The sequence below is a fragment of the Heloderma suspectum genome, chromosome 2 (assembly GCF_057233095.1).
Source record: "Heloderma suspectum isolate Gila_16-S chromosome 2, 16-S_ref, whole genome shotgun sequence".
In the NCBI taxonomy this organism is placed as follows: domain Eukaryota; kingdom Metazoa; phylum Chordata; class Lepidosauria; order Squamata; family Helodermatidae; genus Heloderma; species Heloderma suspectum.
In genome coordinates this window covers 300,681,646-300,700,928 of record NC_139459.1, presented here as the reverse complement: position 1 = coordinate 300,700,928, position 19,283 = coordinate 300,681,646, and the positions used below count along the sequence as shown (strand labels likewise).

At 44.8% G+C, this 19,283-nt stretch overlaps 2 protein-coding genes across 2 annotated transcripts in view; one reads left to right on the top strand and one right to left on the bottom strand.

The window, feature by feature from the left end:
* Positions 1 to 4,464: 4,464 nt before the first annotated feature.
* PDE12 (phosphodiesterase 12) lies at positions 4,465 to 8,706 on the bottom strand. Its single transcript, XM_084840065.1, has 3 exons — positions 7,377 to 8,706; positions 6,848 to 6,926; positions 4,465 to 6,073 (listed from the first exon to the last, which is right to left on the bottom strand). The coding sequence occupies exons 1-3, from the start codon at positions 8,637 to 8,639 to the stop codon at positions 5,631 to 5,633; spliced, it is 1,785 nt and encodes a 594-aa protein (XP_084696191.1). The 5' UTR covers positions 8,640 to 8,706; the 3' UTR covers positions 4,465 to 5,630.
* Positions 8,707 to 11,992: 3,286 nt separating this feature from the next.
* Positions 11,993 to 19,283, top strand: part of DNAH12 (dynein axonemal heavy chain 12) — a 181,808-nt gene continuing 174,517 nt past the window's right edge. Inside the window, exons 1-2 of the mRNA XM_084840071.1 lie at positions 11,993 to 12,186; positions 17,637 to 17,809. Of these exons, the coding sequence (XP_084696197.1) occupies positions 17,637 to 17,809 (173 nt within the window). The 5' untranslated portion in view covers positions 11,993 to 12,186. The remainder of the gene's footprint in view (positions 12,187 to 17,636; positions 17,810 to 19,283) is intronic.

Below are 19,283 nucleotides of genomic sequence, written 5' to 3'. Positions count from 1 at the left end.
TCAACTTATATCCCCATACCAAAAAAGGGAAACACTAAAGAATGTTCAAACAATCGAACAGTGGCACTTATTTCACATGCCAGTAAGGTAATGCTCAAGATCTTGCAAGGTAGACTCCAGCAATTCATGGAACGACAACTGCCAGATGTACAAGCTGGGTTTAGAAAAGGCAGAGGAACTAGAGACCAAATTGCCAATGTCCACTGGATAATGGAGAAAGCCAGGGAGTTTCAGAAAAACATCTATTTCTGTTTTATTGACTATTCTAAAGCCTTTGACTGTTTGGATCATAACAAATTGTGGCAAGTTTTGGTGGTATGGGGATACCAAGTCATCTTGTCTGCCTCCTGAGGAATCTGTATAACAACCAAGTAGCAACAGTAAGAACAGACCACGGAACAACAGACTGGTTTAAGATTGGGAAAGGAGTACGGCAGAGTTGTATACTCTCACCCTACCTATTCAACCTGTACGCAGTACACATCATGCGACGTGCTGGGCTTGACGAAGCCAAGGCTGGAATTAAAATTGCTGGAAGAAACATTAACAATCTCAGATATGCAGATGATACCACTTTGATGGCTGAAAGCGAGGAGGAGCTGAGGAACCTTATGACGAAGGTGAAAGAAGAAAGTGCAAAAGCTGGGTTGCAGTTAAACCTCAAAAAAACCCAAGATTATGGCAACCAGCTTGATGGATAACTGGCAAACAGAGGGAGAAAACGTGGAGGCAGTGACAGACTTTGTCTTTCCAGGTGCAAAGATTACTGCAGATGCTGACTGCAGCCAGGAATCAGAAGACGTTTACTTCTTGGGAGGAGAGCAATGACAAATCTTGATAAAATAGTTATGCAATGGTATTCCCTGTAGTAACCTATGGCTGCGAGAGCTGGACCATAAGGAAGGCTGAGTGAAGGAAGATAGATGCTTTTGAACTGTGGTACTGGAGGAAAATTCTGAGAGTGCCTTGGACTGCAAGAAGGTCAAACTAGTCCATACTCCAGGAAACAAAGCCAGACTCCTCACTTGAGGGAATGATATTAAAGGCAAAACTTTAATAAAATGAGAAGACAGGATACCCTGGAGAAGATGCTGATGCTAGGGAAAGTGGAAGGCAAAAGGAAGAGGGGCTGACCAAGGGCAAGATGGATGGATGATATTCTGGAGGTGATGGACTCAACCTTGGGGGAGCTAGGGGCGGCGACGGCTGACAGGAAGCTCTGGCATGGGCTGGTCCATGAAGTCACGAAGAGTCGGAAGCGACTGACCGAACAAACAACATCCTTGCTATTTAGTACAGTCTGGCAGTGCTCTGCATCAAACATAGAATGCTCTGTTCAAAGCACCACTAACTCCCAAATATTTATCTAGTGTTCTTAGAAGTTCTGGAATACAGTAGTGCACCTGGCCATGCCTTTCATTTTGACTGCACCAATAGGTAATCTGAATTTTTTTTCTTACACAATCCAATAAAGTCTTTCCACTGTCAGAATTGCTTCCATTAGTGGAAGAGGGAAGGGTCCCCCTCTGCAGACTGCTGTATGCCCTCCAGAACAGCTTTGAGGCAGAGGGCTGCAGGGGGGAGGAGAAAGTCCTGCCACACAGGTGGACTTTTGATTACACATTGGATTCCACTCTTGGACTGCTACTTATAGAAGTAACACCCTACCTTCCATGTGATATAATATAACAATACATTTGTCATAGACTTATTTTCCCCTATTCATGTAATATAAATTTAGGAGAGCTAGAAATACATAGACAGCTGTTTTCTGCTTCCTTTGGCAAGCAAGTATGAACTTAAGCAGAACTTTACAATTTCTGATGCTTGAACTAGCAATCAGCTAAAACATCACAGTGGTTTGCTGGCACATTTTACTTAACTCCATTAGCAACAGTATGTGAAGTACTGCAGACATAAAGTATCACTCCCCAGAGGGCTTACAATCAACTGGAGACTTGGATTGCTCAGGAATTGGCAATGTGTAGCAAGGACAAGGAGGGAAGAGCTGGCTGGTAACATGGCAGGAAACAAGGGAAGACTGTCAAAAGTTGTCTTGAAGGAAGCAGCCTCATGAACAGAGTGGGAGAGCTATCCCAGAGTGACTGAAAATAGAGATCAAGTGGAACAACAAGCCTGTAGTTTGAATACAGATAAGAAACGTGGACAATATGGGAAGAGTGCTTCGCAAGTGAGTAGAACCCTTGCTGTTGATAAACAGCATAAAAAGGTCTCTAAGAACTAATAGTCATGGTGGCACATGCATTCAGGAGGGAAGAGATGTCAGGAAGGTCAGCTAGAAGAAATTGCAATGGTCTAGGTAAGAGGTGTCTAGAGCAGGAACAAGGTATTAGTATCAGGTTAATGAATCAGGGAGCACATAACTACCGAGGCTTTAAAAGGCGAGCCCGGCATGCTGATTGAGAACCTTCATATCAAATATGGAACCTCACCTGTTTGTGCCTTGCTATTCAAATAATAAGCCTACAGAAATATCCAAAACCCTATCGGTTTGTCACTAAGCCCGAATTCCCATCTTTTTTACTAGCTATCTTTCATTTTTTTGACTGTGTGGATCATTACAAATTGTGGCAAGTTCTTGGTGGTATGGGGATACCAAGTCATCTTGTCTGCTTCCTGAGGAATCTGTATAACGACCAAGTAGCAACGGTAAGAACAGACCACGGAACAACGGACTGGTTTAAGATTGGGAAAGGAGTACGGCAGAGTTGTATACTCTCACCCTACCTATTCAACCTGTACGCAGTACACATCATGAGACGTGCTGGGCTTGACGAAGCCAAGGCTGGAGTTAAAATCACTGGAAGAAACATTAACAATCTCAGAGATGCAGATGATACCACTTTGATGGCTGAAAGCGAGGAGGAGCTGAGGAACCTTATGACAAAGGTGAAAGAACAGAGTGGAAAAGCTGGGTTGTAGTTAAACCTCAAAAAAAAGCAAGATTATGGCAACCAGCTTGAAGGATAACTGGCAAACAGAGGGAGAAAATGTGGAGGCAGTGACAGACTACCGCAAAGATTACTGCAGACGCTGACTGCAGCCAGGAAATCAGAAGACGTTTACTTCTTGGGAGGAGAACAATGACAAATCTTGATAAAATAGTGAAGAGCAGAGACATCACACTGACAACAAAGGTCCGCATAGTTAAAGCAATGGTATTCTCCATAGTAACATATGGCTGCGAGAGCTGGACCATAAGGAAGGCTGAGCGAAGGAAGATAGATGCTTCTGAACTGTGGTACTGGAGAAAAATTCTGAGAGTGCCTTGGACTGCAAGAAGGTCAAACCAGTCCATACTCCTGGAAATAAAGCCAGACTGCTCACTTGAGGGAAGGATATTAAAGGCAAAACTGAAGTACTTTGGCCACATAATGAGAAGACAGGACACCCTGGAGAAGATGCTGATGCTAGGGAAAGTGGAAGGCCAAAGGAAGAGGGCCCGACCCAGGGCAAGATGGATGGATGATATTCTGGAGGTGACGGACTCAACCTTGGGGGAGCTGGGGGTGGCGATGGCCTACAGGAAGCTCTGGCATGGGCTGGTCCATGAAGTCATGAAGAGTCAGAAGCAACTGACTGAATAAACAACAAATCTTTCATTTCTAAACACATGAAAGTGAGAAGTCTTCTCTTGAGAAGACTGAGGGGAGATATGTTAGCACTCTTCAAGTACTTGAAAGGTTGTCACAGAGAGGAAGGCCAGGATCTCTTCTTGATCATCCCAGAGTGCAGGACACGGAATAATGGGCTCAAGTTACAGGAAGCCAGATTCCAGCTGAACATCAGGAAAAACTTCCTGACTGTAAGAGCAATATGACAATGGAACCAATTACCTGGAGAGGTGGTGGGCTCTCCCACACTGGAGGCCTTCAAGACGAGGCTGGACAGCCATTTGTTAGGGATGCTCTGACTTGAATCCCTGCATTGAGCAGGGGGTTGGACTCGATGGCCTTGTAGGCCCCTTCCAACCCTACTATTCTATGATTCTACATAATAGTTGCTGTCACTGTGTAAACATGCATGGCAAACATTACTTGCACTTAACATGTAGCAGTGCAAGGGCAGCAAGATCATGCCCGTTGACCCCGTCCATAATCTCACTGAATAGAAATTCTAGACAGGCCCTCTATATACAGCTGTACAAAGCTACATGGGTTTGGATGTTTCTATTAAGTTATTTGAATAGCAAAGCACAAACATGTGGGAATCCACATTTGTTAGTAAGGCTCTCAATTTGTAAGCAAGTCTTCCACATTTAAAGCCTGAATAGTTATGTGCTCCCAATATTTGTTGAGCTCTTGCTAAAAGGTTTGTGCTTTTGGTGCTCAACTCTTGTCTAGACTACAACTTCCCCTTGCTGACTTTTTTTTACCATGTCTTCCCCCCCCCACACCCCCCAAAATATATATTTACAACAAAAGAAGACATGTATGAAGATTTCTCTCATTTTTCCTTTATAACCTTGGAAGGGTATCAGAATAAGCAAATTTTGGAACAGCACACTGCAGGTATGTGATCATATTTATGCTATGAAGCACAGATACTACTTCATAGCAGATACTGAGTTGCCTTGAAGACAATAGGTGGTATCCAAGAATGCCTACGTGCTAGCAGGACTCACCACTCATGCAACGGGAAGCTAGTGGATCCATTCCTGATGCAAACAGAAACAAGCCCCACACATTAGTTTCTGGAATGGGGCACGTCAGCGGAGCTTACAGAAGGAAGCTCTGCTGACTTGTCCTTATCAATGAGCATTCCCAGGGGTTCTTTAGGAAGCGCCAGTGGTGGGTCTGGCTGGCACAACAAAAACAGAAGCACAGCAGCAGAATTGCATAAGGCCCATAGACAACTAGAAAAATAAATCAATTGCAACATTAAGTGAGAGCAAGCAAGGCACACACTATATTTAAAAAATTCAGTTTACGTTATTGTACATTACAAAAAAGCAGGCTTGAGTCTTTAGTTTTTGCAGATCACTGTTTCCAGATTCAGAAGAAATCACTGCTAAAACATATTGTCATTTTTTTTTTATTTAAGTACAATTATTATGGTTTACATGAACAAGTTTTTCTCCCGTAGAACACCTCAGAGCAGGTAATTGTGCCAAATCAGTTTTGGAATGCTAAATTAATATGGATAGTTTTATAGGGGCAGCATACATTTACACAATTTTGGCAGCTTGTCAAGGAATACCTTATCCTCAGAAGGCAAGAGCAATAGTTTGACAGAGTATGATATTTACCAAAAGACTTCCAGTTGTTCCATTTTTTATATAAATTCGGTTTAAACAAAATACTTTTATCCGCCATTTTAAAAGCACCTGAAAAGGTAATAGGACAATTCAACTTTAAAAGAGCACTACACATTGACTCCCTTCCTTGTTAGAATAAAAAAACACAGCACTGGCCATAACAGCATTCTGGATATGAGAATTATGACCAGCTACAAAGAGCTGAAAATGTGGCGTATTATTAACAGGCATGTAAACACTTGTTATCCAATTCTCCTTTGTCAAAACTCATGATCAAGTTGAATTCTCCTACAGCAGCCCAAATTCCTTGCTTTAGAGCAAGGAACAAATACCAAGATCTTTTTTTTTAAGTCTATTTCCATTTTAAGTCACATATTAGTGCTATATGATCTGAGGGGTGTGAAACACTTGGTAAGGCCTGATGAGTGGTTACTTCTTCATGACTTGGCAGTGGAATTACTTGTTCAACCTCCAAAGCATTTGCATCAATGAAAATGTAGTCCAAACATCCATGGAAGCCTCCAACATAATTAGTGTAGGCTGGTTCTCCACAAGCACTTTTAAGTCTGAATGGATGGGTTAAAGACATAGTACACCGCTGTTCTTCTCCATTTGAGCCCCAGTCCTCATGATCTTCAGCAATAGTGCCACTGTTGACAAAACTGTATGTTCCAGTTGATGGTGTGCTATTGAAATCCCCACAAAATATGAGAGGTGTAGCAGGATACATGTCATGCATTACATGCCTAATATGGGACAATGCTATTGCAGCTTGGATTAGACGGATGTTTCCACCTAAAGATACAAGAAAATAAAGACAAGTTTTTAGAAATCATGTCCAGTAAATCATTTTTAGGGCTAGAAAGGCTTAACATTCAGTTCAAGACATTCAACATCCCTCCAACTATTCTAGGAGTTCTTTTCCAGCCATCTCCAAATGAAATACACAACTCAAAAAAGCCAATTAGGGTGCAATCCTATGCAAGATTAGACAGAAAAAAGGCCTACTACTCCTGGCATGCCCCACCAGCCTTTTTTCTGTCTAAACTTGCATAGGATTGTGCCTTTATTTTACTCATAGTTCAACAGATGCATATTTTCAAAGTAGTCTTTTTCCTGCTCCAATAAGTTAAATGCAATGTTAGTCCTATATAAGTAGACTCATTGCTATGAATGGGTCTTAAGGTACTTATTAACAATTTTAAGTCCCATTCACTGCAAAAGCTCTGTACAGGACTAACATTGGATTTAACCCAATGGGTGTTTAAATCAACCACAGTTAACAATATCTCCTCTGCCTCTCAGTTACAAGACACATAAAGTGTGGACTTTTTTTCTGCTTTGGAAAAACACATTATGTTCAGCCATCAGCCTAGGAAGAATCTTTGTCCAATGGGACTACTCATTTCCTCACTAGGCAAAGGATGCTGCTTCAACCATCACCTTTCAATGCAGAAGACACACTATGCAAGCTTAAATGGTACATATGTGTTACTACTAAAAGTATACCCTTCCCCAGGATCCAAAAGTGACTTTAAGATGGTTCATAAATCATGGTGACAGGATTACCTTTTGGGTGCCAGTACAGGTGAGTGTTGGCAACACAAATCTTTCTTGAAGGATCATTTGTACACTGAAGAATGGAAACCTACAAAAAACACTGTATGAGTTCTCAAATCAAAGCATTTATAGTATTATGTATACTGGGAACAATTCTGTAATAATTAAGAGGCCAGCTAGTGCTGCATAACTATAGCAAATGTACTGTGCGTTTCATCTTTCTCTTAACCATCCCCACTGCCAACCAGCTCTTGTGAATTGCAAAATGTGATAGTCAACTCTGCTTTTATGGATTTGGCCAAGTTCAGCTCATAACTAGCTGTAGAACAACCGATACAGAGGAGGATAGGGCTCCTGGACCTTTAATGGAAGTGTGGCTTCTGAAAAGATGTACCTACTGAATTTCTCTAAGATTCAGAGATAAGAAGCCTTGCCTTTCTCTACATGTGGTCACCCTGTTTAACTACAATATGCTTGTAGCTCATCAGAATCCATCCCACCCATCCCAGTGGCCAATACTCTCCCTTAACTCTCTCACCTGCAATACAGATGACCGCTGGAGCACTTTTTCCTGCACCTGGGGATAGGGGGCCAGCTTGTCTCGCAGTTCTTTGTGCAAGGGATCTTCAAGCAGAGCCTGGTTTAAGGCAATGTCGTGCTGGCTGAGAAGGCTGAACTTGTCCCTTCGGTAGAAGGTGGCCAGGCCCTCATGCTGCTTCTCTTTGAGCTTGAAGAGTCCCTCCAGGCCGAAGGCATCAAGCGCAGGGCCCAGGCTGTCAGTGAAGACCGACTTGTCCACCTCCTGCAGGCAGATGATGTCGCCGCTGTAGCCGGCCAACTCCTTCTTGAGCAGGTTTTGCCGGTAGTCGAGTTCCAGCGAGTAGGGAGCGCAGTAGGGATAGAGCACGGTCCGGGAAAGCTCGGTCTGGGCGTAGATGTCGGCCAGGATGTTGTAAGTGACGGTGCGGATGAGGCCCGGCCCGGTCACTTTCTTGGTATAGAGGTGCCGCGCGTCGAAGGTGCAGGCGCCCGGGCCGGCCTCCACGGGGCCGCTGCTTTCCACCTCGCGGGGCTGCCCGTAACGCCGCTGGCCGTTGCCCGGGGTGCAGACGAGCTTGAGGCGCAGCCCAATGTGCGCGTTGCTTGGCGTAAAGACGCGGTCGGCCCCGCCGGGGGCTTCCACCCAGCCGGCGCCCCCGGCAGGCGCCGCCGCCGCCGGCTCGGCCTTCTGCTCCTGGAACCAGCGGAAGAGGCAGTCGCGGGGAGAGCCGAACTCGGTGCAAAGCTTGGGGCACAGGGGGAAGCCGGCCAGGAGCGAGCGCGGCAGCTGGAGCTCCGTCAGGGCGGGCGGGTTGCGCTCCACGCGGTAGCGGGCCTCGCCGATCTGCAGCACGGCCCCGTCCTGCCAGGCCTCCGCGTTGGGCACATCCTCGTCCACGGCCTCGCCGTCCTGGGAGAAGAGGCACACCGCGGGGGGTGGCGGGGCCGGCAGCGGGGCCCCGGCCTCGGCCCGCGCCTTCTTGCTCTTCTTGGCCGCCTTGGCGTGGCCCTTGCTGGCGTTGTTGGCGATGCGAGCGAGCGCCCGGCCCAGAGGCTCCGCCTGGTCCCGCTGCATGTGCCTGGCGCTGCCGTCTCCCAGCACGAACGAGACGCTGAGTTTAGGCTCGGCGGGTACGCAGCGCACCACGGCCCGCTCCATGGCGCCGCTAGCGGGAGCCCGGCCGCTCAGGCGCTGCCTGGTGGCCGCCCTTCTCCTCAAGCCGGGAAGGGCTCTCAGCGTCCCCCAGAGCAAGCGCCACATGAACCCGGAGCTGCCGAGTCACCACCATTCATTCCTCTCTTCCTCCCTTCGCTCCCCGCGTACTACCGCTCTTCCGTTGCCAGGCAGGGCAGACCCACTTTGGCTGCCCCGCCCCGCAAGGGCCGATGGGAAAAGCCTGGGCGGAGAAGAGAAAAAAGATAGTCGAAATATGGAAAAAACGCGGGTCCTGCTGGGAAATGGCATCCGGGAGGATTAAAGTATAGAGACACGAACTAAGTAGAGAAGAAAAAACGGGGGGGGGGGATTTCTAAAGGATCTCGGAAGTTAGCAACCTGTATGAGTCTACTGATTAAGACTATGATTTAAAAAGCATGGAGTCGCGTGGGCCGGAAGTGCCGGATCATTCTGTCCCGGCCACCGTCTTATATCTGTTCTGTAATAGTATTTAAAAAGATCTGTAACAAAATGAAGTAGTGTGTAGTGCCCCTGTCCCCTACCCCCAACACACGCTCCGGTCTTCCATTTCTCCACCAACAGTCAGCATTTCCTGCCCAGTGGGTATGCCCAGTCCTCATTGGGCTGTTTTAAGGGCCTCTCCTTAGGGATTTTTTTCCCCTAAATGTTTCTGTAGTTCTGCCGGCCTGCAGGTTCCCCCAAGCCTGTTCATACCTCCCTTTTGTGCGTGAATAGTACTGTCCAATGCCCTTGGGAGACTAATAACTGAATTCAGGGTTAGTTCATCCATTACAGTCAAATAAAAAGTTACCAGAATGATCAAGTTTTTGAGTTCATCAAAAATCTTTATCATGTTTCTTTATCACTGTAGCTGTTGGCAACTTGAGTTCAGCCTAACCTAATAAGCAGCTTGGCCCTCTGAGTGCTTACTTAGGAGTAAGTTATTCTGCTGTGTTCAGTGGGGCTTAGGCTGCAATTCTGAACACACTTACCTGGGAGTAAGGTCCTTGGAATGCAATGGTTTTGCTTATACATGCAAGGCTTGCACTGTTAGTCCCACTTATCTGGGAGTAACCTCCACTGAAAAAGTGGGACTTACTTCTGAGTAAACATAGGATTGACCTGCACGTCAGTGTAACATTTTCCCCATTCCGTTTAAATATTATTGTTGTTCAGTTGTTAAGTCGTGTCCGACTCTTCGTGACCCCATAGACCATAGCACGCCAGGCCTTCCTGTCCTCCGCTCTCTCCTGGAGTGTGCTCAAGTTTTAAATATTATTACACTACACAAAAAGGGCTTTTTAATCTTGCCTAGTAAGATTTCTTCCCAACCCATTTTGTTCTATTCCTTTCAGTATTTATATTTGACCTTTCTATACTCAAGGCAGTGTACAAAATAAAAACAAGATGCAACAACAAACAGCTAAAATACAATAACAATTAACAGCAACCATAAAATACAGCAGAAAACAGCACCAATAAAGATTGTCATCTGGGGCCCTAAATAAAAAATGCCCCTGAAATTATTGTTTTAAGTGAATGCTTAAAAGCAGGCAAAGAAGAGGCCAGACAATTATTTCCTGGGATGCTCTTTTACAATTTAGTGCCACAATCAAAAGGGTTTCTCTCTCATTCCCACCAGCCACACCTCTACTGGCAGGGGAATAACAAGAAAGTCCTCAGCAACTGAACAAAAATCTTGAGCACATTCACATGAGACAAGGCAATTCCTGAAATATACAGGTCCCAGGTCATTTAGAGCTTTAAAGGTCAAAGCCAACACCTTGAATTCAGCCTGGAAACAAATTCGAAGCCAATGAAACTGATGAAAAACAAATGACATAATATCCTGCTAATCCCAGACAAAATTCTGCCTATAGTATTATGAGCTAGTAAACGTTGCCAGACCATCTTTAAGGACAACCCCATGTAAATTGCATTGCAGTAATCCAACCTGAAAGTGACTAAGGATGTGATCCTATGCATGTTTAGACAGAAAAACGTCCTTTTTTCTGTCTAAACATACATAGGGTTGTGCCCTAAGACAAGAATGATGGAGACTAAAGCTGATTTCATCTGGAGAACTGGATGAAATGTAACCCTATCTAAAATAGGCATCATCAGTACCAGCCAACAGTACTTCTCTCTTGTCTGAATTAAGCTTCAGTTTGTTGACATTCATTTGCTCCAAAACTTTTCCAGACACTGTTTATATGTTTAACATTCAGTCTAATGAAGAGTTTAATGAATTCAAAAGCTAGTTCACTTCTTTCAGAACCTTGGATTGCTCCTTTTAGAGTTCTGACTGAAACCCAGAGTGGATTTACAGCCCCACCACAATCAGAGCCACTAGCCTCCACTGCAGCTTCCTATGAATGCCCATCTTTTGATTTGACTAGGACTGGAATATTTTATCTGTTCTGCTTTTTGCCCTATAAACCACCCAAATGGGCAGCCATATAAACTTAATAAATAAAATTAAGGTTTCCCATAGCCAAGGCTTCCTTTGTGACAGAGCTCATCACAGCTCAGCCCTCAAATCAGTTTTCCAACATCAATGACCTGTGAAGTTCTAATGAAATGCCTCTATACATGGGATGGTATAAAAGCCGGAAAAGAATACAATGGCCTGGAATTTAAAACAAACAAACAAACACCATGCCAGACACTATGGCATATATCTGAACATGGCTTTTGTGGATGCTTTGTGGCTTATTGCATCTCTTCCATGTAGTTGTGTGTGACTGGTGAATTTGGTTGATTTGGCTCACTTGGAAGTGGCTGTTCCAGTCTGTTTTCAAGAATAAAGATTATTGCCCACAGATTATTGTACCTGAACGTGGTTTCTATGGACATTTTGTGGTTTACTGCATCCCTCCCATGTAGATATAGATGACTGGTGAGTTTGGTTGATTTGGGTCATTTCAAAGTTGCTGTTCCGGGCTATTTTTTGAGAATGTCGACTATCCCCCAGCTTGGATACTGGAACATGGTTTCTATGGAGGTTTTCTGGATCACCGAATCCCATTAATAATATCGATTTTCATGGGTTTCTGCCTCAAAGTATTGTTCTCGGGTGCCTCTAACACGTGCCATAGTGTTTGGCGTGTTTTTTTAAATAAAGGGGGCGTGTGTGTCTCCCCCCCCCCCGTCCCTCTGTACATGTGCAGGGCGCATTTCCCTCACCGTGCAACAATGTCATTGTCAGCCTTTGTCCCCCAGACATTTCGACGACTGTGGAAGGAGATGGGGATTCGGAGCCCAAGGAAAGGCTCTCCGGAAGGTTTGGGCCCCGGCACCTCTCCTTTTAGAGGCCAAGCGGGGCCAACGGCCCGCTTCAGCGAGCCATCTTCCCGCGGAGCTGCTGCCCGTCCTCTCCAGTCTGGCTCCCCCTGCTGAGTCCCTTCCGCCTGGCGCCCGGCGGGCCAATCGAGAACGGAACGCCGGGGGCCGTTCGCAAAGCAACCTGGGCGAAGCGGCCGTGTGTCCCTGTCTCCATAGCAACCACCGCTCTGTTGACTCCGCTGGCGGCGGCCGGTGAAGCCCGTAGAACGCGGCTGCAGACCGCCTCCTCGAGAGCAACAGCCCCTCCGCCTTTGCCCTGCTTGTGGCTCCGGCACTTGAGAGAGAGGTGAGCTACCAGCGGAGGAGAAAGGCCCGGATTCAGCCCGCCGCCCCAGCTGCTCTTCTCCGGTCTACGGGGCGAGGGGCGCGGGGAGTTTCCAAGAGGTGTTTTGACTCCTTCTGGGTTGTGTTAAACGAGGCGCTGCTTGAGAGAAGCGCTGTCCTGTCTGGAGCAGTCCATGCAAGAGACCCTCAGTCGGGGAAGGGAAAGGCAAGGCTGTTGGCACGTTATTACTATTATTATTCGGCATAGGCTCTAGCACTGCCTGAGAACAGGTTCTGGGTCTGAATCCCAATGCCAATTAAACTCTACACCGCTGTCCCCTCAAAACCAAGACACTGTTGCACTAACAGGGCTAGACAGGGTTAACCCTGCTCCCCTGCCGCCACATAGCACTATCTACAGTGCCTCGCATAAGTATTCACCCCCTTTGACTTTTCCTCATTTAGTTGTGTTAAAGTGGATTTAATGGATTTAATTGGCATTTTTACCATTTGATTTACACAACATACTTAACACGTTGAATTTGTATTGTGGCACAAAAGTCAATTAAACAAGAAGGGCATTTGCTGGTTGCATAAGTATTCACACACACCCCCCCAGTCAACTCTTGGTAGAAGCACCTTTGGCAGCAATTACAGCTGTGAGTCTTTTGGGGTAAGTCTCTACCAGCTTTGCACATCTGGCTCCTGCAATTTTTACCCGTTCTTCTTGGCAAAATTGCTCAAGCTCTGTCCAGGTTGGATGGGGACCGTTGATGAACAGCAATTTTCAAGTCTTGCCATGGATTCTCAATTGGATTGAGGTCTGGGCTTTGACTGGGCCATTCTAAGGCTTTTAGGTTCTTGTTCTTAAACCACTCCAGTGTAACTCTGGCTGTGTGTTTAGGGTCATTGTCCTGGTAGAAGGTGAACCTCTGCCCCAGTCCCAGGTCCCTTGCAATCTTGCCCTCAATGCTGACCAGTTTCCCAGTCTTTGTCGATGAAAAGCATCCCCACAACGTGATGCTGCCACCACCATGCTTCACTGTGGGGATGGTGTTCTCAGGGTGATGATCACTGTTGGCTTTGCACCACACATAAGGTTTTGCGGTAAGGCCAAAAGTTCAGTTTTGGTCTCTTCAGACTAATGAACCTTTCCCCACATTTGCTGTGTTTCCCACATGCCTTTTGCCAAATCCAAATGGGATTTGATACAGGTTTTTCAGCAATGGCTTTCTTCTCACCACTCTTCCATAAAGCCCAGCTTTGTGGAGTGTCCAGGTGATAGTTCTCCCATCTCAGCTGCCCCATCTCCAGCTCCGTCAGAGTTACCATTGGCCTCTTGGTTGCTTCTCTAATACTGTCCTTACCCAGTCATTGAGTTTTTGTGGACCGCAGAGTCATAGCTGTGCCATATTTCCATTTTGTAATAATGAATTACATTATTATTATGTGAACATCCACAGTGCTCGGTGGATGTTCATAGTTTGGGATATTTTTTATAACCCAACCCTGTTTGGTGCTTCTCCAGAACTTTATCCCAGACTTTTTTGGATAGCTCCTTGGTCTTCATGATGCTGTTTGTTTAGATACTCCCTCCAACAAACTCTGGGGCCTTCCAGAAATAGGTGTATTTAATCTGAGATCATGTGACACTTGAATTGCACACAGGTGGACTCATTCAACTAATCATGTGACTTCTGAAGGCAGTTGGGCGCACCAGAGCTTATTTAGGGGTGTCACAGCAAAGGGGGTGAATACTTATGGAGTTCGGACTTTTCAGTTTTTTATTTGTAAATCATTTTGTAAAATATGTAGATTTTTCCCCACTTCAGCATTATGGAGTATTTTGTGTAGATCAGTGACAAGAAATCCTAGTTAAATCCATTTTAATACCAAGTTGTAACACAACAAAATGTGGAAAAGTCAAAGGGGGGTGAATATTTATGCAAGGCACTGCAGTTGCTATTGCTGTTCCTCTGTCTTCACTCCTCTACAAGCATCTTGACTTACTTACATAGGACTGACTTACATAGGCTGGAAGGTGCCTTATACCAGCTGCTTTATACCAGGAACATGTGCCCTCCAAATGGTTGGACTGCAACTCCTATCAGCCCTAGTAGCATAGTTAATGGTGAGGGATGATGGGAGTTGCACTCCAACATCTGGAAGGCAACGCACTCCCCATCCCTGCCTTATACAGAGACAGACCATTGGTCCATCTAGCTAAGGGTCAGGCAACACGGTGCCCATGGGCACCGTTGGTCCCCCTGGACATATTTCTTGGCACCCACTAAGGTGCCCTACCCCTCCCACTAAAAAAATAAAATAACACATTTTCTTACCTGCAGCTGGGATTGCTTCAAAGCAAAGTGAGGGTCTGCAGAGGATGCCATCTTCATTTCCCATAAATGCCTCTGGGCTACATGATGAGGCTCAGAGAAACTCTTAGGAAATGAAGGTGACAGGGGTGGGGGGATGGATGGATGGATGGATGGACAGACAGATGTGTATTTATGAGTGTGAGAGATAGTGCATCTATGGGTGATGATCCAAAGTGAGAGAGATAAAGAGATGGGGGAATGAGTTGCTTGGCAGAAAAGCAGGGAGAGAAAAAGCGTTTTCATTCTATGAAATAGGTTTCTGTTGGCACTGAAAACTGTGGGTTCAAAGGGGTTGTTTAGAATGTTGTAAGTCACCTCTGCCTTGTACACAGTTTGGGCAGACTACCTGCCCTTTGTGACTAGCTGTGCCTTCTATTGGAGCCATTTTGTGGTTGTGCCCATGACACTTTCTCAAATCGCCAAATGTGCCCACAGGCCCAAAAACATTGCTTACCCCTGATCTAGCTCAATATTGTGAACACTGACTAGTAGTGACTCTCCAGGATTTCCAGGAGAAGTCTCCTCTGGCCCTATGTGAAGATGTTGAGGAACTGAACCTAGGACCTTCTACAGTGAGCTACACTTTGCCCAAAGCACAGGATTATCTGCCTGACCCTATGCATGTTTGCTTGGAAGTAATTTTCACTTACACTGCAGTCCTGTGCATGGTTACTTCAGAGTAAACCATAGTGTACACTGCAGGACTTCTAAGTAAACATGCATAAGACTAGGCTGTAAATAAGCATTTAGGAAAGGACAATAATTATATTCACATCAAGTTTTGCTCCTCTGTATGGTCTATTAGTTGGCATCTGTCCAATAAGAGCTTTTTTTCAATCGCTGTGAGTGCCATTTTTTGTAGAAAGGTGGGGTATAAATCAAATAATAAATAAATAAATATTGTTGTTTGCAGTTGGGAGGGTTCAGGATTGTGGAGAGGAGGGGAGGGTTAAAGCTCCCTGTAAGCTGTGTTCCTGATCCAGATTGCCCTACCCCCATGCTTGGTTTTAATTTTAAAAAAACCTACCCTAAGATCACTGGAACATGTTTAATATTATGTGTACTTAGGCTCGGAATTCACAGCTGTGATTCTTAACTAGCTAAAAGCCCATTAAGTTTGATGGGCAAAGGAAGGATGGAGAGTTCCAGTTTTTTTCAGTCTAAATCGCTGACCTTCATTATCTCAGCTAGAAGTGGTATGATAGGAATATATTATATCCAATTACATGAGAGAAAGTAAAGGCATGCAGTCACCATTGTGGTGAGGGATAACCCTCGTTCCTGCCCATGATAACCCCCATGTCTGGACTGAAGTAAATTTTGGATGCTTCCAGATGAGGCTTTTATTGTGTAATTGCACTGCCTCATTCACAGAATTTTACAGGGGGTTCACATGTAGTAGTCTTCTTCAGTTTGTAACGTGTGCGCACGCACACATGCACGCACACGTTTTCCCACCTATTTTCAAGAAAAAAATTGTTAAGGGAGAGAAGATGGAATGTCTTTTGATTGATAGTGCTTCCCTCCAACAGGAACCACCTTTATACCTCAGTTGTGTCATAATATGTGAAGAACCCCAACTGGATCAAACCAGCATCCTGTTTATCATGTTGTGTGACCAGATGCCTCTGGGAAGCAGACAAGCAGGGCATGAAAGCAATAGTCCTCTCCTGCTGTTACTCCCCAGCTACACTGAACCTGGAGGTTCCATAGAGCCACCATTATTAGTGGCTATATTTATACTTTTAGGGCGCAATCCTATGCAGATAGGGGGTCCCCTCCGAAGTCAGAGGCAACCACCTATCCAATACAGGGCAGGAGGAGCACGGAGCTTTTCTGCACTGCCTGCAAGGCTGCATAGAATGGGGGGAAGGTTGGTTCTATGGGAACCGACCTCAGAGCACAGGCTCTGTGGTTGGTTCCCAGAAAACAAGATATCCTATGGCCGTCTAGCCTATCTAGCCATAGGATTGCTCCCTTACGCCATACATTTTTCTGATGCCCTCCTTACAAAGCCAGTTAAGCTAGTGACTTTCACCACATCTTGTGGCAGCTGGGTTTGATTTATCCTTAAAGATGGCCTAAAAATAATTTTAAATTAATTAATTACATGTTGGGGGATGGGGAGAAAAACTTTCTATCTTTTTCTCCCCACTATGCATAAACCTTGATAACATCCCCCTTACTCTTTTTTTTTAAATTAAAAAGTCTAGTTGTTGTAGTCTTTCCTTGGAGGGAAGGTGCTTTATCCTTTTCAGATGCTTTCCCAGCTCTACACTAACCTTTTTCAAGATATGATATGCTGTACCCAGCATTCCATAATGTATACCATGATTTGTTTAATGGCATGACAACTTTGGCAATTTTATTTTCAGTTTCCTTCCTAATAATCCCTAGCATGGAATTTGCCTTTTTCACTGATGTTCATTTTCATTGAACTATCTAAAACAGCACAAATATCTTTTTTATGGTTAATCAACACCAATTCAGAACCTAAGAGGCGTCTGTCCCAGACTGAAGCCTGTTTACTTTCTTCCACAGTACTCAATGGGGGCAACAGAGAAGCAAGCTAGCCTTTATCTACATAACCATGCACTGGGTTCTGTTTCTTGGGCCCCTGTCTGGAGTGTGATGGAATGTTGAGAACTGGCTTTTACATATATATAGAGATCAGTTTCCATGTATTTATTCATTACATTTCCATACCGCCTAATAGCTGAAGTTCTCTGGGTAGTTCACAACCATTAAAACCCCCAAATACATAATAAAATACAATATAAAATGTGAAAGTTTAAGATGATTCATAGAAAAACTTCAGTGGATTTTCCTCTGCTCTCCTATGTAAAATTCATCTCCTTGCTCACAGTTTTGGGTCATACTTGGGGATCGCTACGCACTTAGGTTGTGCCTTCTTTCCACCACTGCGCACATAATATAATAAATAGGCTGATGCTTATTTATACCTACATTAAAATTACATTTTCAATTCCACTGAAAAAATGCATGGTGCCATAGGCTGTTTTTTGTGCAAATGCAGTTTAATAATCTGATCATTTTTCCTCTGCTCAGAATAGTTTGCTTTTTATTTTAGATGTCAGCTCCAGGTAAATCATCAGACTCCGCTAATGATGATGATGATGCATGGAACATTCGGTTACCACCTATAGCTTTGCCCTCCACATCCAAGGGTTTGACTGAAAAACAGAAAAAGCTAATGAAATACCGAAGAGTCAAGGAGCAGCAAAAGATGCTTAATAAGATCATGTAAGATACTGTTCTCTATCTTTTATACATTATACATAGGAGCATCCTAGCTCCTATGTTTGCTTTGCTTTGCATAACCCCTTCCCTGATCCCATAGGTTAGAAATGGAGAGTATTCCATATGAAAAAATTGTCATCAGGGGTGATCCTTGTTCCTCAAGTAAATTTGAGATTCTTCTTTAAGAGCACAATCCTATGGGTTCCGCTCCCAATAGACAGAGGGCTCCAAGTTCAGTGCCTTCCACCTATGTTATGCTCTGCCTGCAAGAGCCAGGCAGGGTGAGAGGAGGATGGAGGCGATTTTGCTTCTGCTGCTCCATTTAAAATACAAAAAGCAGCTAGGGGTGCCTTTGAGTCCATCTAACTGACTAACCTTTTGGTAGGGAGGGAGGGAACTAGAGAGGCCATAGGGTACCGCATATCCTGGCCTCTCCTCTCCCCTTCCACCATCATGCTCCCTTTTCTCCCCCTCCAACTTCTCTTATGAGGTCACAGTTGTGACCTCATAAGAGAAGCTATCCATGACAGTTGAAAATAGGTAGGAGAAAGAAGATCCACGATCAGATCTCCTTCTCCATACTCTGTCTATGGGTGCAGAGGAGGGGATCCACAGCACCTTTGGTGCCCCAGACACAGTCTAGGTTTCCATAGGATTGCTCTCTGTCTAGTGTAGGTTATTAAGAGGAAGCTGTTTTATTTCTTTTTATGCTACTTTATTCTGATTCTGAACATTTTATTGTATTTGACGAATAGCCATTACAAGCAACATAACTTAAAATATCATATAATAACAGAAGGTAAACAGAATCAGGTTAACAGATCACCTGCACAGTCCACTGCAATAGCATTCAGAGTGCTTTCATGAATATGTTTTGCAGCCTTAGCAAACAGAGCTGTTTTGTGTGTAACATAAGGGTCGCAGTGTGACAGTAACCAACAAATCTTCGCATAGATACTTTTACCCTGTAAGGATGCCAAAATCTGTTCCAGGAATCTCTCCCTGGGGTTTTGGTACAAATGTTGTTGTTCAGTTGTTAAGTCGTGTCCGACTCTTCATGACCCATGGACCATAGCACGCCAGGCCTTCCTGTTCTCTGCTCTCTCCCAGAGTGTGCTCAAGTTCATATTCATTGCATCGGTGATGATATCTAGCCATCTCATCCTCTGCCGTCCCCTTCTCCTTTTGCCTTCAATCTTTCCCAGCATCAGTGTCTTTTCCAGAGAGTTTTCTCTTTGCATTAGGTGGCCAAAATATTTGAGCTTCAGTATCTGTCCTTCCAATGAGCAGTTAGGGTTGATTTCTTTTAGGATTGACTGATTTGACCTCTTTGCAGTCTGGGAGACTTGTAAGAATCTTCTCCAGCACCACAGTTCGAAAGCATCAATTCTTCGGCGCTCAGCCTTCCTTATAGTTCAGCTCTCACAGCCACACGTTACTACTGAGAAAACCATAGCTTCCATTTCTTCTCCTTCTA